General features: G+C 33.0%; 4 protein-coding genes across 5 annotated transcripts; 1 reads left to right on the plus strand and 3 right to left on the minus strand.

Moving 5' to 3' along the window:
* Nucleotides 1-1,509: 1,509 nt before the first annotated feature.
* Nucleotides 1,510-2,909, minus strand: LOC129288817 (cationic peroxidase 1-like). The gene is made up of 3 exons (XM_054925579.1): nt 2,639-2,909; nt 2,323-2,517; nt 1,510-2,239 (listed from the first exon to the last, which is right to left on the minus strand). Exons 1-3 carry the CDS (start codon nt 2,858-2,860, stop codon nt 1,682-1,684), a joined length of 975 nt encoding a protein of 324 aa, XP_054781554.1. The 5' UTR covers nt 2,861-2,909; the 3' UTR covers nt 1,510-1,681.
* A 2,251-nt stretch (nt 2,910-5,160) lies between these two features.
* LOC129289591 (cationic peroxidase 1-like) lies at nt 5,161-7,667 on the minus strand. The gene is made up of 4 exons (XM_054926386.1): nt 7,403-7,667; nt 7,121-7,312; nt 6,784-6,949; nt 5,161-5,779 (listed from the first exon to the last, which is right to left on the minus strand). Exons 1-4 carry the CDS (start codon nt 7,616-7,618, stop codon nt 5,394-5,396), a joined length of 960 nt encoding a protein of 319 aa, XP_054782361.1. The 5' UTR covers nt 7,619-7,667; the 3' UTR covers nt 5,161-5,393.
* Nucleotides 7,668-17,848: 10,181 nt separating this feature from the next.
* Nucleotides 17,849-18,830, plus strand: LOC129289615 (non-specific lipid-transfer protein 1-like). Of its 2 annotated transcripts, none has more exons than XM_054926406.1 (2): nt 17,849-18,401; nt 18,584-18,830. In XM_054926406.1, exons 1-2 carry the CDS (start codon nt 17,872-17,874, stop codon nt 18,594-18,596), a joined length of 543 nt encoding a protein of 180 aa, XP_054782381.1. In that variant the 5' UTR covers nt 17,849-17,871; the 3' UTR covers nt 18,597-18,830. The 2 variants fall into 2 exon arrangements, with proteins under 2 accessions (XP_054782381.1, XP_054782383.1); XM_054926408.1 differs by having other exon boundaries at nt 18,590-18,830.
* Nucleotides 18,831-22,787: 3,957 nt separating this feature from the next.
* LOC129289010 (uncharacterized) lies at nt 22,788-23,784 on the minus strand. Its single transcript, XM_054925845.1, has 3 exons — nt 23,424-23,784; nt 23,157-23,330; nt 22,788-22,991 (listed from the first exon to the last, which is right to left on the minus strand). Exons 1-3 carry the CDS (start codon nt 23,532-23,534, stop codon nt 22,917-22,919), a joined length of 360 nt encoding a protein of 119 aa, XP_054781820.1. The 5' UTR covers nt 23,535-23,784; the 3' UTR covers nt 22,788-22,916.
* Nucleotides 23,785-24,739: the final 955 nt, after the last annotated feature.

The raw sequence follows: 24,739 nt of genomic DNA on the forward strand, positions 1-24,739 counted from the left end.
TCATTTATTCTTTATCTATTTCATTCCATCATCCTATCTTATGCATTTAACTCTATAATAGGTCCTTTTGATTTGTGTATGCATTGGGACAACATAGTAGAGATTGAGATGAGAGACAAGCTTATGGTAGATGAATTTCAATAGATGAAATTGAGTGATACACAAGCTCTTAAAACACCTTGAGAGTACAGTAAAAACATTTAATCGGTGAGGGATAATCCTTGGTGATTTATCTTAGCCTAATTAGTTGCTTTGTTACTAAAACTCTTGAAAGGTAGGAAAGATTTCTTTGAAGGTGAAATTTTTGAAAGTTTGAAACTGTATCTGATTTTATCATATTTGCAACAATCTTTGTTTCTTTTGTTTTCTTGTGGTTTTAGTGGCCTTTGATCTCAAAAATCTTGAGAACAAGATTTGATTCAAGTGTATAGGGGCGTGATGACTCTCTATATTTTCATATATTTTGAGGAGTGTTATTAGTTAATTAGAGAGTCATCTAGTTATTTTTATTTTATTATTTTATGTTTAGTATTTATTTTGGTGTTAGATAGCTTGTCTTGTAAATACTATGTTTTGATTTATTTTAGAGTAATTTTTATTTTTAATTTGAGTCATTTTAATTTTTGGAACCTTTGTAAAGCTTGGAAGAAGTGGAGGAGGAAAAAAAATGATGATAAGGTTTAGTAAAAGTAACCTTATAATCTACACTTGTTCCTTTTTCCACAACTAATTTTTTTTTATTATTGAATTTGTTAATTAGTGAATAATTTTTTATTAAATGCGAATAGGCACTTGTTAATTAACAAATAGTTACTCGTTGAAATAAGATTTACAATTATTCCTTTCCACAACAAAGTTTTTTCATATTCTTGAACTTGTGAACTAGTGATTGAGTTCTTGCTAAATGCAAATAGGTGCTTGTTAATTTATAAATGGCTACTCATCCATTAAAAAAAGAAAGGCAGGGGCATTATAATCTTTTCCCATATAAAATTATTTTTAAATCAATCTCCTAGTTCTACAATAATATTTCAGAATTTTTTAGTCATTGATTAACATTAAATACCCTTAGTGGTCCTTGAAGGATATTTTTCCTATTATATTTCATTACATGTTTAATTTCAAAGCCTCTTCTCCTTCTAGCTCCTTGTTTTCTTTTATTTGTCTAGCTACCTTGCAAAATAAAATATCTAAATCCCATTATGATTGGTTTTAATTAAAGAAAAAAGTGATAGACACATGTTTCTGGTGTGTGGTATAAAAACTTCATCTTTGAAAGGGATGATAGCACATGTATGTGTGTGTAAAGAACTGTACGTCCAAGTCACAGACTAACATTGCTCCATGAAAGAGAAGAAAAATTGCTCCACGAGATGTTATGGATTGTTTAAAAAAAAAAAAGTATAGAGAAGGATAATTGTTAATTAAAAGATAATTTATAATTGAAAAAATAACTAAGAATATTTTGACCATACGTTGGTATACAACGGGGCAAAACGCCAGCAGAGGTACTAAGCTTAAGGTAGCTCGTTTTTTTATTATAGATCACACATATTTTAGAATATTTCATAAATAAATTAAAAGAACATAATAGCACTCCAATATAAATACATATTTTTTGATGAAAATGAAAATGAAAGTCCGGCGGCTCTTTTTCACACAGAAAAGCGCGCATATATTTTTAATAATTGTTAACCTGCCTGCAGTTGTAACGAATTTCGCCTTGGTAGCCAGTGAGGGGCTTTATATTTCCCATCTTAATCATGGAATTGGCAAAATCCTTGCGGAAAGCTTTCGTATCGTAGCTGTATTTCTGAACCAATGCATCAGTTGAGGCGCCACTGAAGAGCTGTTGATCAGAGTGAAGAAGGCCCTTCTTGCGAAGCAAATTGGAGAAGTAGGCCACGTCGAATCGAGCTGCGGTGGGGTCCAGCGGAGCCAGGTTGGCGTCCCCTCCATCTGTGGGGCACCCCCTCTTGAGGTCTTTGGCAAAGGAGGGGTCGATCTCAGATGATTCGTTGTAGAGGCGGTCTTTGAATGTACCACACTGCGCCAACCCAATGCTGTGGCCGCCGGATAAAACCACAAGGTCTTTCTCGCTCAGGCCTTGATTCTTGAAGCTGTTCCTCAGCTGAGACAGGCTGAAAGATGGGGCTGGGATGGCCGCGTTTGCTTCAGTTCGGCTCGCCGTTTTGGAGTCTCTTCTGCCGAGCCTCACTTTCCATGATGGGCCCCCCAACTGCAACGTAGAAATTGAGTTCAAGTCATTGATTTCATTCATTAATAGTTTCAATAAATTGATGTTTTTGTAATACGACGTACAGCGACGACCGAGTCTCGAGCCGCGACGGCCAAGATGTCGGCGCAAGAAACGACAGGGCCACCACACGCTTTGTCCACTGCGCTTTTGATCTCGTCGATCACTTCGAATCCTCTCGCTGAATTCACATTTGCCAGTGACTTCTTCTCGCTCTCTATTGTTGCCGAATCATCCAGAAGAATTGATCCGTCGCATCCCTGAGTATTAAATATTCACCCAATCAAACCTTAATTGATTAAACCAATTAACTCGATCATGTGCACATATATATAAATTAGGGTGCCAGGAATGAAGTAACTAGCAGGGTAGGCACAATACATTAACGAAACAATCGTGGAAGTGCAAGCGCAGCAGAGAAGCGCCCATGCGACGCTCTTTGTAGACGGCAGCCTGAACGACTCTTTCGATGGTGTCCAAAGCTTTGGGACAAGAGTGGCCGTAGAAATCAGGAGACAGTGATGTTGATGACAGGGCTGTGTTCGCGACACCTAAAAACACCAAGGAATAGACCACAATGCAGAAACACCTTTGCGAGGCCATTTGATTGTTCACGCTCTCTCAAGACTATACTGTATTATTTTTCGAATGTATGAGCTATAAACTGAGGACAATATTATATAGTGCATGCAGAGGAAGGGGACTTCGCCATATGACACCTAACTATAGCTGCCAATAGCGATGGCTGGACCAGGTCCGGACGACCATTTCTGGGCATCTTAAGGAACACATTGCTTAATTAACTTGCCAGTGCTAAAGTTCACTCGGGCAAGCAATCATGGAAAGAATGATTCAGTCATTTGAATTTAATTTTTTTTTTGATTTAGTCTAGTTGAGAGTTTTGCTCGTTGATTTTAGGGACATGCATACAATAATTAAAGTGATTGTTTCAGTAGCATTTCTTCGTATACGTAATAAAGATTCGGTAATATAGGAGTTGTTGAAACATAAACAACGCGTAAATTTCTATGCCAACGATTTTTCTTTATTTTGTTTCGTTCTTCTATCTCTTGTACTATCTCTTCTAGGGACATGGTCAACAAGAAGAAAGATAATAAACACTGGCTCGTGCTGTTGAACGGGTAAGATAAATGACAATTGACTATCAATTTTAATATTAATTGGATTGGGTTCTTTTAACTAACAAATAGACAATTACTTCTTTTAATCAAATGATTTGTCACTGTCTCACCTAAAATTCGGTCTCCAGAATAGTCTTGCGCAAATCCATATGTCTGTTTCGATATTTCATGACATTGCGAATGGAGGAATTATCTCTCCCAAGTATATTTCTCCCACTTATAGATCATATGATTATAGAAAAATGGAGTTGATCCCCTTTTTGTATTATATGATTTCACTTTATTTTAATATTAGAGAAATGATGAGCATGCACGAAATGATAAGCAGTAAAAATTTAAAAAATCTTGCTTTACGTAAAAAAGCTTGCAAGGTATAATACCAGTGTTCAAAAATATTTTAAACGGTAAATGTATAAAAATATATAAAATAACAAGAATAATAACCAGCACAGTAAATTCTCAAAATTTAGTTTAGTCTCTATTCATTATAAATAAGGTACACAAAATATCCACGACATCAAAAGAATAATATATTAAAATGTTAAAAATTAAAACAATTTTTCATGAAAACAAGTTAGTAAAAAATCTAGTAAAGAAGTTAACTTCATGATCTTATTAATATTTTTCACTCCATATGATGTCCATATGTTTAATCTGAGCTCTAAGGCCCTGTTTGATGTGATGAAAAGAAAAATGGATATTAAAATGAAAATAGATATGAGGTTTAAAAATATGTATGGTATGTTCATAAAATCTTGGTATTATTTTTATCACATATATATAATGTTAAAAGACTAAATTACCCTAACTAAAAAACCCTAGGGCATGGGAAAAAGGCAGGGGAAGTATCAACACTGCTACCGGTAGGTTCATGGACCAGATCTATTGATCAAACGAAATCAAGAAGAAGCTGAAGAAGTCGCATAGTTCACGAAGATGAACTTTGGATTTGGAAGGTTAGGAGAGAGAGTTCGAATGGTCTCAGATGGCCAGGATTTGATCGGAACTCTATAGAAGAGGTACGCTTTCTTGTATGTTCAAATTAATGAATATATTTTTTTATTTTTTATTCATATTTTAGTTTTAGTTATGTAAAATTATTTATTTAATCTTTTAAAAAGTAAATACATCTGTGGTTAAAATCATATTTCAAACATACATATAAAAAATTAATGAAATAGGTATTTAATATAATAAGAGATAAATTAGTTAATATAATTTAAGTTTATTTTTATTTAAATTTTATTAACTTCAAACAATATTTTTAAATTATTTATAGGGAGAAAGATAGAGTATACAATTTGATTATAAAGGAAAAATTAGTAATTGTAAATTTTCTAACATGATTACAAGTAAAAAATTAAATATTTTAACATCTTTAACAAAATATTCTCAATTATGTCAAAGTTGGGTTAAAGTGTATGCTTGAAAACAGGATGGAAGTTCATGTACGTAATTAGTAATATAAAAGGAAAGTCACGGTATTTTACCCTAAAAAATTAAAGCACTCCTATCATTTTTTTTTTGGCTGATTGAACTTGGTTATACATGTTCGGCCAAAAAAATAAAAACTTGGTTATACATGTTTACATAAAATATGGGAACCAATAAAAGTTAATTCAATTAATAAGAATTTGAGTCATAATTCATAAAATCATCAGTTCAAATCTCATTATCAATGTAACGATTTAATTTATAGATATCTCTATAAGTACTCTTTGAATATGAAAATATGCATCGGCCCTAGTGAACTTATAGAACCTAACTCATCTAAATTTTTATTTATGAGAAGGGTGGAATTTATTCTTAGTAAATAACTTAAATTGGCTTAACAATTATTCCTCCAAAAGTCTCATTTGAAACCAGAAAACCAAAAAATTAAAAAGGAACAGCATCAATAAAACAGCAAACTAGGCTTACTGAAAGACAAGTCACCGGGAAGAAATGAAAATAGAGACAAAGTATGAATGATATATAGAATTGCAGTGAATAGATCAATTGAGTTTGCGGCAATTTCTCCTGATCTGGCCATGGGAACCAGTTAGAGGGCTGAGTTCACTCATCTTAAGCATGGCATTGGCAAAGTCTGCTCTGAAACGCCAAGGATCGGATACGTAAGTGGTGACCAAGGAATCAGAGGAGCCTCCATTGAAGAGAGCTTGGTCGGAGTGCAAGAGACCCTTGTTGTTTACCAGATTCCTGAAGTAAGAGTTGTCGAAAAAGTTGGGAGTGGTGGCGTCTAGAGGTGATAAATTGCCATCGCCGCCTGCGCTTGGGCATCTTGCTCTTAGTGATGCTGCAAACGACGGGTCTATGTTAGTGTCGTTGTGAGCCCTTGTCCTGAAAGTTGCGCACTTCGCTTGCCCTATTGTGTGCGATCCTGAACATACAGCAATTCATTTCCATAATTCAAATCAATGCTTATATGGATTCATGCAATCACTCCTTGACTACTGCCCGAGATCCATGCATACTATCAATATAGCTTTTTATGGTTTTTCTTTTAATGAAAAGAGACACATGCATGCATGGTAAGTTATCGTAATGGACTAGAATTGAGTGACCACATTTAATTTGGAGATATGTGTATCGGATTCTTTGCAATTTGAACTTATCATTAAAGCCAACTAGTGGCACGAGTTCATATATAAGCTAATCACCAAACTTAAAACAACATCAACAAATTAAGTAACAATACTACTCAGAAAAGGCACAAACTAATAATAGAATATATATATTTGTGAAAAATAGAATATAGATATATATATATATGGGGGGGGGGGGGGAAGTGGAGAGACATGGTATAAGAAAGGATAAAGAACGAAGACATTCAAGTTATATGATACAATTTTCGATCTGGATCCTGTCATTTTCCTTTCTCTCATTTTCTTCTCCTCATCCTATCCTTTGGATTAAAAATTGAACGGTTATTTTAATTATAGTCTATGGTTAGTTTACAGTTGTGAATTGCTCAGATTAGATTTTAACATTTTAGATCTATTTATTTATTTATTTATTTTTATTATAATATTTTTCTAAAATATTAAATTTTAAATGAATGAATTTGATTAAATGTCAATAGTTGAATTTTTAGTCCAAAAATGAGGATGATGGGATGAGGAGAAGAAAAGGGAAAGAAAGGATGATGAGAGGATCCAAATCCATTTTAGGGAGAGCCTGGGAAAATTATGTTGCTGAGCTGACCCAAGCAAATGAAGTTCAATAGGCTTTAAGAGAGTAGAAGACTAAAAGAGACTCAAAGTCATGGGAACTCATGATGGCTGGTAGTCTCAATCTCCTTTCTCCTAATCTCAACTTCGCAATCTATATTTACAAAGTAAAGAAAAGTATATAAAAAAAAGCATATAAGGGGCCGTTAATTACCTGACAAAGCAACCATTTCTTGGGCTGTGAATCCCTTTTTGGAGAAAGCAGAGATGAGGCCGCTAAGATCCAGAAAGGGAGCCGGTAAATCCCTATTTGCATCATCTAAACTGGCTGTGATCGAGTCTTTTCTCCCCATTTTCACTTCCCAGGATGGTCCTCCCAGCTGACACGTGTTAATCATGCACTACATTAGTCAATTGTTATATATATATGTATATGTATATTGCTTCACTGTCATTTGTTCATTGATATTTTATTAAGTGAACCAAAAGTATACTAATCTCTTTCAATAATTTAAAAAACCAGTCATTGCGTTCATGAATCAGCTTCCTACTGTAACCACTGAGTCCCTGGCAGCAACGGCCACAATGTCAGCACAGGACACAACGCCAGGACACATGAACTCCAAAGCAGATTTGATCTTGTCTATAACCTCATAGCTCCTCACTGAATTCACGTTGGGAAAAGCAGTTTTTTCACCTCTGAAATTTTCTGAGTCGTCCAGCAATATGGATGCGTCGCATCCCTGTAGATTCATTGCAAAAACAAAAGAATACCTCTCGTTCACTTTCCAGTTTAATCACATGGCATGAAAATGTTGGGTTAAGAAAATTACTTGGACGAAGCAATCATGGAAATGGAGACGAAGCAAGGAAGCTCCCATGCGAGGCTCTTTCAGCACGGCGGCCAAAACCGCTGCTTTAATGGTGAGAAGAGCAGCGGGGCACGTCGACGCGTAATAATCAGAGGATAATTCATTAGCTGAGACTATCCCATTAACACATAGCAGCAGCAGCAAGCAGAAGCTGTGTTTGGACTTGGACGAGTTCATTGTGGCTTTATGATAAATTGAGTTGAATGCAGAACCTTGCGTGATCTGTTTGATACTTTGATTCTTATCGATGCCCTCACATTGTATCGATCCTATTTATACACCCAGTTTTCGACTCTCTGATTCTGTGGGCCAACGCAACAAAATTGAAACTCAAACACATTAAGAACTGCGTTTCATTGTAGGATGTTAGCTGTATATGCTTAACAATGTGGTCACAAGATGCATGCATTCACGATCATCTTTGTTTTTGTTTTTTTTGGGCCACACGCAGCACACGACCTTCCAATTATTAATGAATTACTTATTATACTAATAATAACGTTCGCCCGCTAGCTGTACTGTTCTCACCAATTTGACTTGTCATTATATACTAATGCGATTCAAATATTTTCAAATCCAAATGGTATTGCTACTATTTCATTCTAGCTATATATTATACTAATGAAATACTTATTTAGTATAATATATAGGAAGATTACTCTAATTAGATGCTGGAATAAAATGGGGAAGGATTGGAAGAGGAATGAATGAATAATGAAACAGTAAAAAATATAAGTGAGCTGGCGGGCTCGGGTTGAATTGTATGATCCAAAATTGACTTATATCTAACTAAGTTTTAGATTATGCAACCCAACCTATAACTCTGGCTGGGTTGACCTATGAGCTCAACTCATATTAAATATTATCTCTAATTGAAATCGAGAAAATATTACAATCTAACAAGAAAAGTCTCAAAGATTACGAGCCTATACCTTTACTTATGTCAAGGTTGGATGCAAGTGGCAACAAATTAATATAAAATGAACTAAATTATGATATAGTTACATTATATGATGAACTATTAAGGTTTCTTCAAAGCCTAATTTTCAAGAAAAGAAGATTTATGATAAAATTATTGATGCCATTGAATTTAATGAAGGATAAATTTTTTCCTTGTATGGATATGGTGGTATTGGGAAGAGGTATCTTTGGAGTACACTTTCTGATTTATTAAGACATATTGGTAGAATAGTTATCAATGTAGCATCAAGCAAAATAGCTTCTCTAATGATACCAAGAGGATAGAAAACTCACTCACAATTTTGTATTCCTTTTTCTATGATTGAAAACACTATATGTAACATGAAATAAGAGAGCAACTTAGCTAAATTATTGATTCACTTGTCATTGATTATATGGGTTGAGGCTCTAATGGCACACAAATTTTTCCCTAAAGCTCTTAAAAGATGCTTAAAGGATATTCTAAAGTTAAACAACCTATTAGTTGGTAATATTCCTTTTGGAAGAAAAATTGCTGTGCTTGATGGAGACTTTAGGAAGATTCGTCCTTCTTATTATTCTAGGTGGATCAAGAGATGTCATTAACTCTTCGTTTTGGAACAATTGTCAACTTTTTACACTAACAATAACATGAGACTTTCTAACAATAACAAATTAAATAATATATAGAGTACCTATTAGTGTTCTTCAAGATTTTGCACACTAGATTATCTCAATTGGTGATGGGATTACTATTAGAGCTAATGAAGGATTTGTAGATATTAAGATCCTAACTGATATATTACTGGATGGTTCAAATAATCTAGTAAAATTTATTGTTTATTCAACTTTCTCGAATTTCCTTACTAATATAAAATTTTTTATATTTTAGAGATAGGGCTATATTAGTTCATATGTTGGCTGTGGTTGAAGAAGTAAACAGGTACATGTTGTCCCTACTTCTCGAAAAGAAAGTTATATACTTGAGCTCTAATAGTGTTATTAAAGATGATGGGGAGATGAATCCACTTAATGAATTATACTCTACAAATTTTTTAAATTAAATTACAATGTCAGGTCTCCCAAGTTATAAAATAAGGCTTAAAGTGGTTGCCCAATTATTGTAACACAAACAAAAACATTGATAAGTTTATGGGATTGTATAATTATGCATGTCTTATAGTTACATAAACTAAAAAATATGTTATTGAAGCCCAATAAATGTCTAGATCAACTATAAGGACGAAAATATGTATACCACATATTGTTATGTGTCCATCTGATTCAATGTTGCTATTTACCATGAGAAGAGGTAGTTTCCCATCGTGTTGGCCTTTGCAATACCCATTAATAAGAGCCAAAATTAGAGCCTATTTTTTATTGGTTTGTACATGCTTCGTCCTTTTTCACATATGACTAATTATAGGTTATTGTTTCTCATGTTTGAAGCATGGAGAATTTAAAAATATTTGTTCTTGATGAGGATGTTCGCTCTAGAGATATAGTTTTTAATTTTGTTTATAGGAAATCTTCAATAATTTAATTAAAATAATTATGGATTTTTGTTTATATACTTCCCATCATATCCATTTATACAGTACATATTTAGTTTTTACCATTCGCTTACTCTAACATGCATATTTAATAATAATGATTATAATTACACAATCTCACTGCATATAGGATGATATGAAAAAGGTGTTTGCTGTAAATTATTCTTTCAGACCTATTTATAAAAACTATAGTGTAAAACCTTTGTGACTAGTTATACTAGTAATAACATTAGTTTGCTAGCTGTATTGTTCTCACCATTTTTTTTTTTATAAAAAGATCAATTGATACAAAGATATTAGTCTACAATACATAAGTTTGCAATAATTCTAAAGGGATTGGGAGAATGAAGAGTTTTGAGTCCTGGGAAACATTAGATGATACAAAATCAAAGTAGTTAGCAAGCATATAAATATCTTACACCAGCAAAAGAGAAAAGTAATGCTTCAAAAGAATGCAGTGAAATAATTTCTCTCAATGGCACTGAAATGTAAGACCACATTGATTAGAGGCCCTATTTGAAAATGCTTCTTTGATCCATGTTAGCACACCTTGAAAGAAAAGCATATTGAAGCAATTTGGCTAATTGTAAGAAGATCATTTCTAAAGGAAGCTTCGCATGAGCTTAGAATTGACAAAAAGTATAACAAGATAGTAGGTGCTGCAACCCTATTTGAATTTTTTTTATCCTTATGCTCCAAACAGTAGGAAATTCCACATTATCCCAAAATCACAAACTTTAATTTAAAGCATTATTATCCCTTTTGTTCGAACTAGACCAAACACAAATATCCAAACAATAAAAGCAAAATTGTTGAAATTCCTTAATCACTTCCCTTGGATGACAAATAATCCCTTTGTAAAATGCAAGATTCCTTCTTGTTTTTTTTTTCCAAACCAGTTTAAGGAAGATAATAAGACTTCTAAGCTGCAAATCCAAACCATCCTTATGCAACCTTGTGAGAGTTGTGACAAGCTAACTAGAAAAATTAGTAGCCACTATTTTAGAAAAGTGAATAGACAAAGTATCAAACTAGATTGATCTACCATATATAATGACAGTTCCCAAAAAGAAAAAATAGGTTAATGATTCTGATTCCACACAACCAAACACACAATGTGAATGAATATCTAAATGATTATGTCTAAGAATATCTCCAATTAGGAGTGCTGAGTGCTAACAATTTTTGAATAAAAAGAAGTCGTTTATGAGGTAAGCTAATTTTTCAAAGAAAATTCTGAAAAGATTCATCAAAATCTTCTAATCTAAATCTGCAAAGTTGCCAAAAACCCTCTTTTTACTGTAAGAGCCATCTAAATTACCCAACCAGATCAACTTATTAGCAATAAAGCATAGGGGCAAAGGAATTTTAAAGATGGCTTGGGCAACATCTCTATTGTATATTTAAGTGATTAAAGATCTATTCAAAATGGAAGAAGACAAAACAGAGGAACTAGGAATTAGTAAGTTAAAGATCTTCTTAATATTGAGTCTATAGGAGAGACCAATGTCAGTAGGTTTCCACAAGAGCTCATGATCAATAGGAATGCTAAAACCATCACCTACATGCCAATTTAAATGGGACAGAATAATGTTCCTAGACTCGAAAATGCCTTTGCAAAAACCTAAAAGCATTGTAAAGTTTCTTGAGCTTAAAATAAATCTGAGGAGTCAATGTACTTTATCTTCAAATTGTTACTAGCAAATAATCTTATTCAAAGGATAAAATCCTCCAAATTTGCTTAGCAAGCAATGCCATATTCATCGGATGAGTATCTATAATGCCAAGACCTCCATTCAATGGCGGAGCCACTTGATGGTAAGGGTGGACAAATGCATCCCCTCACTTTGAGAAAAATTACAAATATGGTGTATAAATTTTACAACATTGTGTTGTGTTTCAGCTGCTGTTTGTAATCATTTCGCAATTTTTACAGCTTCTCTATTAGGATTCCAGCAATGAACTTATCTAGAAGGTTGATATTTTCAACATGAAGCTCCTCCAGCAGCTCATGATATTCATTGATTTGTTCCTTCACATCCTTTGTTCTCGGTCATCTCCCATTTGTTATAATTTCCCACAATGAACTTTTGTTTGCCAATATCCTCAATAGTGTACTTTATCACCAGGGACTCCTATATTTTACAAGCTTCCTTGTAAAGACAGTAGACATCGAACAAATCATTAGATAAAGTGCTAATAATAGTATGTCGGCATACCTTGTTTGCATGAGTCCATGCAACTCTCTAGGCTTGGTCAGTATCAGCAGGAGACTCGGATTGAGCAAGAGCAACAGCCACACTATGCATGTTAAGAATGGTGAAAGACTCATTCCTGCCAGCATTTGAAGTTCCTGTCATCAAAGACTTCTATCTTCGATATGTCTGGGAACAACCTTGGCAGGGGGACGGTAACAACAGTAGGGGCGTACTAATCTCTAGCCGAACCACCAGTTACAGCTTCAGGGACAACATTCTCAGCATTGTTGGACGCCATTCAGTTCGAATAGTTCTTAAGATTGTTGAGGGTATAGACATGAATCAATGCTTGAGTCATGCCTGAAAGGACAATATCCTTAAGAACTATTCCGACACACTAGGACGATAGACCGACAGTTCCTCAAGATTAAACAAGCACTTCCTGCAGAGCAAGAAACCAAAATAGTAGAACTAAAATAAGGTCAGACGAACAACACAGAAAAAGCTGGAAGGAGGAGAGAATTGCCCCGAAAGCTCAAGAGGCTAGTGAGTTTATCTATAAGCACCCATGGCTATATATAGCCTGAAGATAGAGACATGAATGTTGGCTCATAATCAACAGATTAAGGCTTCGATTACACATATATAAAGCACCATTAGTCTAGAAACGTTGGCAGACAAATGCGTTTAAGACATTAACTCATAAAATTAGTTTTCAAAAGTGGTTTAATGCCCAAAAAACTGTCAAGGCTTTAAATTCAAATTTAAATAGCAAAATTTGAGGTTTTTCGGGTAAGCTAAAAATAATTATTTATTTAATTATTTTGTAAAAATAATCTAGTAAAAGGAACCCAGTGCTTCTTGAACTCACGTGCAGGGGGGCCGAATCGGCTAATTTCAACTATGATTGCCCTGAGTTGGCCTGTCTCACATGTGTGAACCCACTTCTTCTCCAAGTCTACTTCATTCCTTAGTATTTATACGTTAGGATAGTTCTTTATTTAGGCAATGTGAGACTTTTGACACACACACAACACTTTGCACTCCTTATTTTTTATATTTTGCACCATCTGAATTAAATAAAAAATATTTCAGCTCAAAAGCTTATTAAATACATAATATTTTAATGATCATAAAATATGAAGAAGATATTGACATAAGAAACCATATTAACTTGTTCAATATCATTTTCTAAAAAGAAAAATGATAATCAATCTACTTATGTTATTACAATTTTAATCATTATGTAATTATTATTTTAAAAAAATTATTAATTTTTAAATTAAATTATCTTGCACCTCCTGACTACAAGCCCTGGCTCTACCACCGCCTCCATTTGACTTATCATTATATGCTAATATCATTTAAATATTTTCTAATCCATTTTATTTTATTGAATATTAAATTAGTTTCTTTTTTCGAAAAAATAAAATAAACTGTGCCATTGCAGAGTAATGTTGCCTCTTTTTTGCTTTAAGCGCATCAACTCTTCAATGACGTCTTCATTGAAATAATTTATGTAAATAAATAATATTTTCACTAAAAAAATTAGAGGTCATATACGTGAATTGTGATTATTATATGATTTGATGCACTTTTACCGACATTTCGAAAGACGTGTGAAGCAGGAAGCACATTGCGGTAATTACAATTTTCTTAATTAATTATAGATTATAGAATATAGATTTCTTTGACCACGAGGATGGATGTGTAATTATATAATTAATATTTTTTTATGCCGGTATGTTGGAAAATCCTGACTATTACCGCTACCCACTCACACAAATCTAAATTCCTGTTTCCTGATAGGTAGGACTATTATTATCAACAGCAACATCATAAATACTCAAAAATGCCTTTAATAGTTTTATTTAACCCAACTATATATATTAGAACTGGAGCTCAAGATCCCAAAATAATTAATTATGCACTATTTGCTTGGCAGAGATTAAAGAAGCACAAAATGGAGGGCCATCAGCTGAAAAGGCTCATTCACGCAAGTGAAGAAGGTTAACCCGTAAATTAATTATAAATGTTATATTTTTTGAACCAGATCTAAGTTTTATTAACTTGATAAAATACTTTATAAAAATTGGTAACTGTTTATTTCTAGGGGCATTTTAAGTTTTTTTTTTTTTAACTGAAAGGCGTATTTTCAGTTTTTCCTCTTAAATTTAATTCTATGATTCTTTAATTACTGTCTATTAACAAGCAACCCGTCTTGGTCCGGATTTTTTGCGATCTTGCCTCAGACCTTAGTGGGGATCTTACATTTTCTCGCGTGGGGAAATTGAATTTGGGTTATTCTTTTATTAATAAATATTTATTTAATTTTTAATAATAATTTATTTTAAATTAATAATATTTCATTTGGGTTTATTTTTCTTTTATATTTTAATAACAGTTAATTTTTAATTGATATAAATTTTGTAGGGCAATTATTTTTCCTAAAATAAAAGCCTAGAAGAGTCAATGAAAAAACGCGTGGCCGAAGAAAATACACAAGACATGCACGTACGCCACGTACTGCCCACGTTACACTTTTTTTGGGACAATCAGGTTCCGTTCGGCATTAGTATATTAGTATATTATACGGAGAATGTGGGCAATTGGGAAGAAAAGTCAAGCACGCACTTGTTTTTTTATGATACAGTTTTTGCAAAGAAAACAAAAGCTTAATGAGCAGTCTCCTTCAACGCACTGCCTTCAAGCAACAGCACTTTATTGTTTTCTTATCAACTGAATAAAACCGTTATTCCAAATTTTGATACGGCGACACGTTATTCCTACACTGCGACTGCGATCCATGAAGGATTCAAGAATCTTTGCTAATATCTCAAATTTATGGTAATGCCCTTCGTTTAAACAATTATAGGTTTTTTTAATACTTTTCTTGGACATGCACCTTTGTACTGATGATATGGGCAGCACATGAAATTGCAGGAAGGAAGCCATGCGTTCAGGAATGGAAAATCTCAGAAACAGTTTGGTTTCTGATCCAAAATTAATAGGAAACCATGCCTTACCATATTTCTGATTGGACCCATCCAGTTCATCCATTCTCGGTTCCAACTTTCAACGTGCCCAACTCTTTCGGCTTACAAATAATAATTAGCAAGGTTCAGCCCTGTGCATGCGTGAAGTCAGCTCTCGACTGAACTAGATTGAAGGGAGATCAGTTACTGGGCTTATCGTCATCCTTTTCTTGATATAAATCTGTGATCTTTTTCTAAAAACTCAATAGAGGTTGGAAAATAGGAACCATATCTAATAGGGTTAATGAACGAGCTTCCAATCTACAAGCAGTTAATGGATCGATTCAATTTTTGCGCCATGACCATGATTGTTGCCTTCCCTTGGGCTTTTACTCAAAGGCCCCATTGGTGGAGAAAATGGGATTCTGAATGTTGTGACTTCTGCATATCCTTTCAAAAACAATACCTTATTTGCTAATTTTAAAATGAAAAAAAATTGAAAATGGACCTGCTAATTATGACTTTATAATTGTGAGAAAATATGCCAAGAACAACTTGGTTCAATGGCATGAGCGTTCTTCCTTAAAGCAAGGAGTTGTGAATTCTATCTCCCTAAACCCAAAAAATTGGTGGGGATTTAGGTTAGATTAGTGTATCGGGTTAGTTAAAATTGTGTTGTGTTGTGTTGTGTGCTGGTGAGTCAGCGTTGTTTTGTGTTTGTAAAACGCCTTTTCCTGTGAAGAAGGATTAGATTGGTTAAGATCAAAAAAATTGTAAATGGGCTGATGACTCCAAATATTTTCATGTATTATTAGGAAATTGTGGGTTTAATTTGGAATCATTTAGGTAATTTTGAGAGAAAGTGAGGCTATTATTTGAGGAAAAAGAAAGAAAAGTGCTTTTGAATATAAAAAAGGAGAATTGGTAGTATCTTGTTGAAATGAATATATTATTTGAGCTAAAATTGTATTAATAATGTTATGTTATGCATAAGGTGATAATTATAAGTCAAAGTGCCATATGAAAGAAAAGATTAAAGATGAAGAAAAGGCAAGATTTATGCTATAGCATATCTGAATTACATTACAACGTAATGTAAGCTGACAATGACAGTGACAGTGATAGAGTGGTTCACACCACAGTTTAACCCAATTATATTGCAGTATAAGCATGAGTTAATGAAAAGCACAGCTTCATGAAAAATTGATATTTTTAGGGTTTTTAACATTTTGACTCATCATTCTTCAACATTGCTCGACTCTGGTAGTTGAAAACTAACCAGGAAAGAGAGAAAAATGCCATGGATGAGGTGGAGAAACTTAAGTTTCATAAACTAGTTATTTTCATCCAAAATCACTCCGATTAAGCTTTTCTTCTCCTTCTCTTCTTCAATTTGATATATTCTTTAATTTGTTGAGTTTTGCTATTTTCAAAATAATGTTTGGCTGATTCTCTTTAGACCTAGAGGAGTTATGAACCTAGATTCATTTTTACCCATTAATTAAGCTTAATATTGATTTTGATTGATCAACTTGTGTTTTAATATCCATTTGATGATTGGCCATTACTAAATGTGATCTTGAGTGTTGGAATTTTTTCTTAACAAAAAGGAATCTCATCTAGACCATTGAATTGATTAATATGAAATTAAATTTTATCTAATTTGTAATTAGGATATATATATATGTAATTGCCCCATATAATCATTGTGAGTGTTTTTTGTTTGAGTTTCCTCTTAGATAATTGTATTAGAAATAACATAATTAATTTAAGAGATAAGGTTGTTAATGGATTGAAAGACCCTAACAACTATTAAAACTCCTAATAACAAATTGGCTTTAAAATTAATTAATTAGGTTAAATTGAGTCTAAGAAGTTAATGGGGAATTAGTGACTCTAAGTCACTTTTTATTGAAATGGTTTTTGGATTTAAGCCAATCAATTTTAAGTAGTTTTGCTTAATGTGAACAAAAGTAAAAACTTTATTGCTTAATTGCTATTTTGTCTAATTCCTTGTAGAATCAACCTTAACGCATTAATATATTGCATGCATTGACAGAGTTACATGATAGTGAGGGAAAAATTGCACCCCCTTACTTAAAAAATATTACAAATATGGTATGTAAATTTTGCAACTATTGCCCCCTACTCTTTATATTTTGCACCTTTTAAACTAAATAAAAAATATTTGAGTTTAAAAACTTATTATATATAAAATAGCTTAATGATTTATATTTTATATAAAAGAGCATATTTACATAAAAGATTATATCAACTTATTCAATATAATTTTTTAAAAAAATAATAAATCAATCTATTTAAGTTATTATAATTTTTGTCCTATAGTATAATTATTAATTTTTAAAAAATACTATTTTTTTATTAAATTATCCTGCATCCCTTGACTTCAATCTTGGCTTTACCACTAATTGCATATCGACCCATACACTTGAGACATTTTTGCTCCATGCAATTTCACTAAGGTGGTTATTAAAATTGGTTGATACTTCCCACGCTTTATCTCAATTCTTGTAATATGTGTCCGGATCATTTAAGAGTTGACGCCACATGATCCTGATCGGTGCTGTTTTGCTCACAGTCACACACTCTGTCACGAAAAACTTCAATATATATATGTCCAATTTCATCAAGTAACTATATTTTATTTATAAAAGAAGAAGTGGTCAAAATTGGGCATACCTAAGATTAATATTGTGAAGATAGACATGAGAGAGCATTAAATTGCACGCAACTGCCAACAACTTATGGCTCTGCTGCAGTCTCCAAAACTCGTAGCTAGTGACTTACTAGCAAGCTGGGATACTACGTTCCTGGATCACTCTCTATATAAACACTTCGATTCCCATCACTTGCCACTCACAGATCAAAGCAACCACGGCAATTCAGCAACAATCTCAAAGCAAGCAATCTCTACTACTGGTAACTTTGGTGGTGTTCTCAAAATGATGGGAAGGCTCCTCATGGTGGCAGGGTGCATGGCGGTGGTCGTGGTCGCAGTGGGTGAGGCCATTACGTGTGGTCAGGTGCAAAGCAACCTAGCGCCGTGCCTGAATTACCTGAAGAATGGCGGGGGTCCTCCGCCGGCATGCTGCAACGGAGTGAGGACCACCGTGAACTCTGCTCGAACCACCCCGGACCGCCAGGCAGTCTGTAACTGCCTCAAAGCAGCCGCCGGTAGAGTGCCGGGAGTCAAATCCCAGTTCGCCGAGGCTCTGCCTTCTCGCTGCAGGGTTTTCATCCCCTACAAGATCAGCATGTCCACCAACTGCGCCAGGTCTTCCTTTTTACTGATTCTTTTTCCCTTTTCATGAAGTGACGAGTTCATTAAAAAAAAAAAAATCATTACATTTCACATCACATGTGTTATCTATACATGCATGTGATATATTAAGAGGTTGATTGGTTAAAGTTGTCAGTTAATCAAACATAATCAAGGCTTTACTGATTGGTTTGCAGCATTAGGTTCTGAAAACAGAGGACGGAGATGCATGGCTGCCGAAACGGCTATAATATTACGAGTGAGTATTGAAGAATAAATAAATTGAGCAATCAGGAGGAGGCTCCACCTGTGCTGTCCATCAATTTCAGTTTTAATTACCAGTTTTAATATGTTAAGTTGCGTGTCTTTTAATGATAAGTTCGCCCTCTTTCGTTGCATGTAATAATCACTTGTGTGAATAATTTCTTGCTGCTGCTTTCATTACTCTCTCTCTCTCTCTCTCTCTCTATATATATATATATATATATCTGTGTGTGCTTTTCAGCAGAAATTAGAATGGGGTAAAAATGTTGAATTACACTCAATTAGTCTTCTAATAAAATTGTGACATAAAATATCAAATTATTTTTCAAAGACTTAATTAATCATATAATTCATGGTTGAAAATTCTATAGTATATATTACTCCTTTCTTTTAAAATATAAGTATTTTTGAAAGAAAATTTTTATTTTATATTCTTTCCATTCAAAAATATAAGATATTTTTTAAGAGATTGGATATTAAAAAATATAAGACATTTTGAATATTTTAAGGTGTAATTATTAATTTTTTTAAAGTGCCCCTAGTAAATAGATTATTTTATATTTTTTAAAGGTAAAATATTTTATTAAATGAAAATATATATGGAAAGATATGATTGATTTAAAAATAAGTAATTATTTTATTAAAAATGTGAATCAGTTAAAAATACTTTACATTTTTTAATAAAAGGAGTATTACATATCCTTTTAAAAGTTATTTAATGTAATCTATTGATACTCTTCCTAATACATACTTATTTATAATCTCAATGCATCATTTATAAGTATATTTGTTCCTTTGTTTTCACTTTATTAATTATAAAACGAATTAGGGGCAAATTTGAAATGTAAAATTTTGTCATATTAAGTATATTTCTTAATATGAAATAGAGGAAATATCTTTTTATAAAGATATAAGTAAATAATACTTTTGGTTCATAACTTTACTTGGGTTTTGATACAAATCCCCTACACTTTATTTTTGGTATTTTAGATCTCTTCATTTTCTCCATCTGCAACATTAGTCCCTACATATTTAGGGAGATGTTGACTTGGCACAAACAATATTAATAATACTGACATATTAATTAACATTATTAATTTTTTTCTTACATGTCAAACTAATTCTAACATAAAAATTTTAATAAAAAATTCTTTTAAAAAAAAACCTATATAAAATTTGTGTATTTTGTTGATCATTTAAAGAGTCTAGGTCAACCTTTTATTTCATCTTACATAGATTATTTTTTAAATTTTTGCTTATTAAAAAATTTCATGTCGACATCAATTTGACACATAATATAAAATTAATTATGTTAATTGATATATCAGCATTATTAACACCATTTGAGTCACATCAACATTCCTCTAAAAATATAAAGACCAATGTTATAGGTAGAGTTGTCAATTAGGGTCGGCCTTTCAAAGGCCAAGGCCTAAACGAGCTGGGTCTTTTAAGCTCTATTATATCTCAAGGCTTTAGTTTTAGCAACTCGGCCTTGGCCCTCAAGGCTAAAGGGCTGACCCTGAGGACCTCGGCCCTAATTATTTTTTTATTTTTCAATTTAAAAATTAAAGAAATATTTAAAACTTTAACAAAGTTATTACACATCACATTAAGTCTAAGAAAATAAAATAAAATTAATTCACACGACAAAAATTTTAAGTTTGATAAAAAAAATAACATCCCAAAATTAACTCTGACATCAATTACACATTGGCAGTATCATCAACTAAATTTTGATGATTTTCATCATCATCAACATCAATATGATTTGATCCTTCTCTTTATGTATCCTTATCAATGGCAAATATTTTAAGCTTTTCATATCTTCCTTCTTCATCCTCATTATTTGCAATAAATAATAAATCAAAATCATAATTTTAAGATATTTAAAGAATACAAAAATATTCAAAGTAAGCAAATAATAATGTGTGTGTCTACTATTTGAACTAGAGAGTGAGTGCTGAGCTTGAATGATGTGGTATCTTTTTTTATTTATTTTTTTATGTTGTTTTTTTCAAAAAAAATATCAAGGCTTAAAAGGGCCGGCCCTCTTATTTTCAAGTTTAAAAGGACCAGTCCTTTTAAACCTAATTTACCTTTTTAAATTTTAAAGTAGTGGCTTGACTCTCAATTTTTTATGGCTTAAAAGGGCCAGCCTTACGGGTTCGGTCCTAATTGACGGCTCTAATTGTAGATAAAGAAAAAACTGTAGAGGCTTAAAATATTAAAAATCTTTATTTTCAATACCAAAAGCACAGAAACCTGTACCAAAAGAAAGTGGAATCAAAAATAGTGTTTTTCCTAAGGATATTGACAGTTATTATACCTAACTAATGTTTACTGATTAAGAACCCAACATATAAATTGAATTGACAACCAATTTAATGACCTTAAGAAAGGCCAGACTCGGAGATAAACAAAAAGCCCATGAACCAAGTTTTTGGGTTGTAGGTTAAGAAGTAGACTTTTGGGCTCCAACATAATGGCACCTCATTCATGATGTGTTAATGGGCTTCCAAACATGTTAGCTTTCAGAGGTGCATATGGGAATCGAGAATAACAGTATTAGAGCAACAACACATGTTTGGCAGCATTATTGGTTGGAATGAAAGATGTTAGGCACCATGTCAATAAGAGGACCAGAGCAGTGAAGAGAGCTAGAATCAATATCCAGAAGACGCCAATCAACAGTGCTGGAAACGATTTGCAAATATTGTAAATTGGCGTGAGAACAACCAATAGCCAAGACAGCCCGAGGTGACGAGCCATGAAAGGCAACACCAGGTGGAGAGAAGCTCACTCACCCAAATATTAGAAACTCAGTTCAAAATTAACTTCAACTTTTACCCATGACCTAACTCTTCCTTGTAAAAAAAATGGAGAATCATGCACGCACATATACAAACATGCCAATGCCTGTTCGAACCTGGAACAGTTTTCAAGTAAGAGAAATGATATTGTTACTCGAACAATTAGCCGTTGACCAAAAATCAATTTTAGCTGTCAATAATCTTTTTTAAACATCATAAATATAGAGAAATTCTTAAGTAAATTGGTATACTAAGTCATTTATAGCCTGTTCAATTAAAATATTCCAAATCATCTATTTAAAACCTTATATGATATTATTTTAATTGATTTTATTCTTATATTAGAATTCATATTTAATTTCTCGCTTTTTTCTCTCTTTACTATTATTAATATCAGAATCATTTTATATTTAATGATATTTGAATGTTATGTTTTGATTGAATAGATTATAAATGATATGATGTATTTTATTTATTTAGAATATATTTGATTCGAGGGGAGGGAAGAAGAGAGGAGGAGAGGTGAGGAGAGAGGAGGGGAAATTGTGGGCCCAACCAAATAGGACCTCAAGAATTTCTCCACAAATATATATTATTTCCTGTAATGATGAAAAATAGTGGGACCCGTCTTTTTTGTCTTGGTGTCTTTTTTCACTTCATCCGTAACCATAAAGTGTCACTGTACTTAGGCAATTCAAGTTCATAGTTCATTCAACTTGGATATTAAAACAACTTAAGGAACAAAAATCTTGACAATTTCTTTATATAATTACTTCGTATTGGATACCATTAAGTCAAAATTTGAGTCTTGTTTGACCCACTAATGATAGCTCTCCTCGTACAGTATATACATATTTTTAGGTTCAAGAGCAATCAACTTTGACGGAATCGAGTCTGTTTCATTCAAAAATCCAACAATGAATAGTACCTTATTTAAATATTCATCACTTTGAATTAAACGCACTCAACTCAGTCAATTATTCAACTCAGATAATAATTAGTAAATGTAAATCAAGAAATCATAGCTAACTTATTTAAGGTGCTATAAGCAAGTAGTGCGTGCGTAAATAAGATCCTGGGTCCCAAAATTTTTTATTCGATAATGGTATACCGCACGCGATGTTTGCCAAGTATATTATGTTGGACAAAGCATTTATAATATTGCTCAAATAAATAAGCGCATGTATTTTATTTTTTTAAAATTTTTGAGGGCTTAATTCCTTTAAATATTTCATTTTTCACGCCCTTGGAAGACTGAAAAGAGTGTATAAATCAACTTGGCTGATTCATGTCCATTCGTTCAGAGTTCTGACACCCAACTTCGAAGAGGTAATATAGGTTTGGCCTTTCATTTTGGAATTTGAATATATGTGAATTTTACACTTGGAAAAGAAAAATAGAAAAAGACAAAAACAGGGGTACTTCATCTCTCGCTCCTATCAGTACTTTCTGATCAGTCCATCACATTGTTGATTGCTTGCAGCACCGTTTGCTTCACCGCCTGAGCGTCTATCCCCTTCTCTTCACCCTGCAATATCACCAATTAACTCAAACACTAAAACCTTACTATCTCAAGGGACCTTATAGATGTATGTACTTTAACATACTTGAAAAAAATCGTATAGATTAATTTACTGGGAGCAAATAGAGATCAAGAATGAAGTATGAGAGTGAATATTAATGGGTTCCATACTTGGGATCCTCCCAAAGCTTCGAGCTGGAAAGTGTCTTCACAAGAAACCCTAGCATCGAGAACATCGAGGCCGAGCAGTTCGAAGGCTTCTAGAACGGAGACGAGCATCCCAGGGCAATTCTTTTCAGAGAACACGTTAACCATGAATCCCTTCTCTAGGGTTTCCACCCTCACCTGCAAATGAAATTTGAAGCAATTCATGATTCGTCAGTGAAGGCATGGAACATAATAAGAAAGACAATAATGAGAAGAAGGCATATATAATACCGTAGGCAAGTCATGGTGGAAAGAAGTGGAGGATTCGGCCTCCTGATCTTGGTGATGATTTGAGGCTTTGTTTTGACCATGTTTTTTCTTTCTCTCCCTCGTGGAAGACATGTATGCTTGTTCTTCTTCTTCTTCTTCTGGATTTGCTTGTTGCTGGCTTCCTTCCTGCTTCCATGAGAATTGGGGCCTTTATTTTTTTTTATATGGAAAGTGTGAGTGAGCCTTCCAATGAAATATGTGATTCTCTTGTCTGTTTCCTTCGCCTCTACTGCTTCATCTCCCCCACATCAAATTATGCTCTTCCCTTCCACAATTACCTCTTTGACCCTTTCCCCATTTTTCAATTCTCATCAGGACATTCATTCTTTGTTGCAAAATTTGCTTCCCCCTCTCTCTCTCTCTGACGCATACACTGATACACACCCACTCTTGAATTTTATTTGAATATAGCAAAAACCTCAAGGTAACTGTAGGAATGAGAATAAAAATTGAATAAGGCATTAAAATGTTAAATTGAAATGAAATTAGGAAGGAAATAAATAGACTCATAATTTGTTGGAAGCTAGCGTTCCTAGTTTTTAGTCCACACCAGTGAGTCATCCATCCAGCTTTCACGAGAGTGCATAAATGTCTGGTATTTTATTGCATCCTTGCGAGTCTTACGTGGTACACATGAGCGATGGCACAAACCCACGTTAAATTGCTAATCATTTCATTTTCTCTTTCATTGAATCACGCATCCCCCTCCACCCAAAAAACCAAAAAAAAAAAAAATCTCTGTTCAAAACTATATGACGTATATTTTAGGGATATTATGTTTAAAAATATAATGCATTTGTGTGTTTTTTTAAGAATAATTAATGAGATTTTTTAATTTAAAAAATACTGTTGAATTAATGAAAAATTTATATTTATTTGTTATTAAATTACCCTATTAAATGAGATAGGCATAGAAAAAGTAATTATTTTTTAATGAAGTCGAATACTTTCTGGAAGAGTGAAAGATAGATAAAAATACTGTATAATTTTGAACAGCAACAGAAAAAAAAAAAAAAAAGAATCACCATGTGTTTCAACTGAACTAGAAGACTTGCATACTACATAAACTTTCTTTGAAAAAAAAAAAAAAGTATACTACATAAACTTTAAAAAACAGTCAATAACTTTTAAATATTTTTTTTATGGATAGAGAGGTGGGGTATGTATGATACTATATGTTATACAGTGAATCCTTTTGTTTAGGCTTTAGGCTATAATCATAGTCTCGTAGACTTATAGTACATGAAGCGAAGAATGAATAAATAATTCTTGTAACA

The sequence above is a fragment of the Prosopis cineraria genome, unplaced genomic scaffold, assembly GCF_029017545.1.
Source record: "Prosopis cineraria cultivar Desert tree isolate PC_DT_omini unplaced genomic scaffold, ASM2901754v1 PC12, whole genome shotgun sequence".
Classification (NCBI taxonomy): Eukaryota; Viridiplantae; Streptophyta; class Magnoliopsida; order Fabales; family Fabaceae; genus Prosopis; species Prosopis cineraria.

Coding starts and splice junctions, on each gene's coding strand:
- LOC129288817 (XM_054925579.1), bottom strand. CDS start 2,860: ATGGCCTCGCAAAGGTGTTTCTGCATTGTGGTCTATTCCTTGGTGTTT. Junction 2,518..2,638: donor TCCACGATTGTTTCGTTAAT/GTATTGTGCCTA, acceptor TTTAATACTCAG/GGATGCGACGGATCAATTCT. Junction 2,240..2,322: donor CTCGAGACTCGGTCGTCGCT/GTACGTCGTATT, acceptor TCTACGTTGCAG/TTGGGGGGCCCATCATGGAA.
- LOC129289591 (XM_054926386.1), bottom strand. CDS start 7,618: ATGAACTCGTCCAAGTCCAAACACAGCTTCTGCTTGCTGCTGCTGCTA. Junction 7,313..7,402: donor TCCATGATTGCTTCGTCCAA/GTAATTTTCTTA, acceptor ATGAATCTACAG/GGATGCGACGCATCCATATT. Junction 6,950..7,120: donor CCAGGGACTCAGTGGTTACA/GTAGGAAGCTGA, acceptor AACACGTGTCAG/CTGGGAGGACCATCCTGGGA.
- LOC129289615 (XM_054926406.1), top strand. CDS start 17,872: ATGGCTCTGCTGCAGTCTCCAAAACTCGTAGCTAGTGACTTACTAGCA.
- LOC129289010 (XM_054925845.1), bottom strand. CDS start 23,534: ATGTCTTCCACGAGGGAGAGAAAGAAAAAACATGGTCAAAACAAAGCC. Junction 23,331..23,423: donor TCCACCATGACTTGCCTACG/GTATTATATATG, acceptor TTTCATTTGCAG/GTGAGGGTGGAAACCCTAGA. Junction 22,992..23,156: donor AAGCTTTGGGAGGATCCCAA/GTATGGAACCCA, acceptor GTGATATTGCAG/GGTGAAGAGAAGGGGATAGA.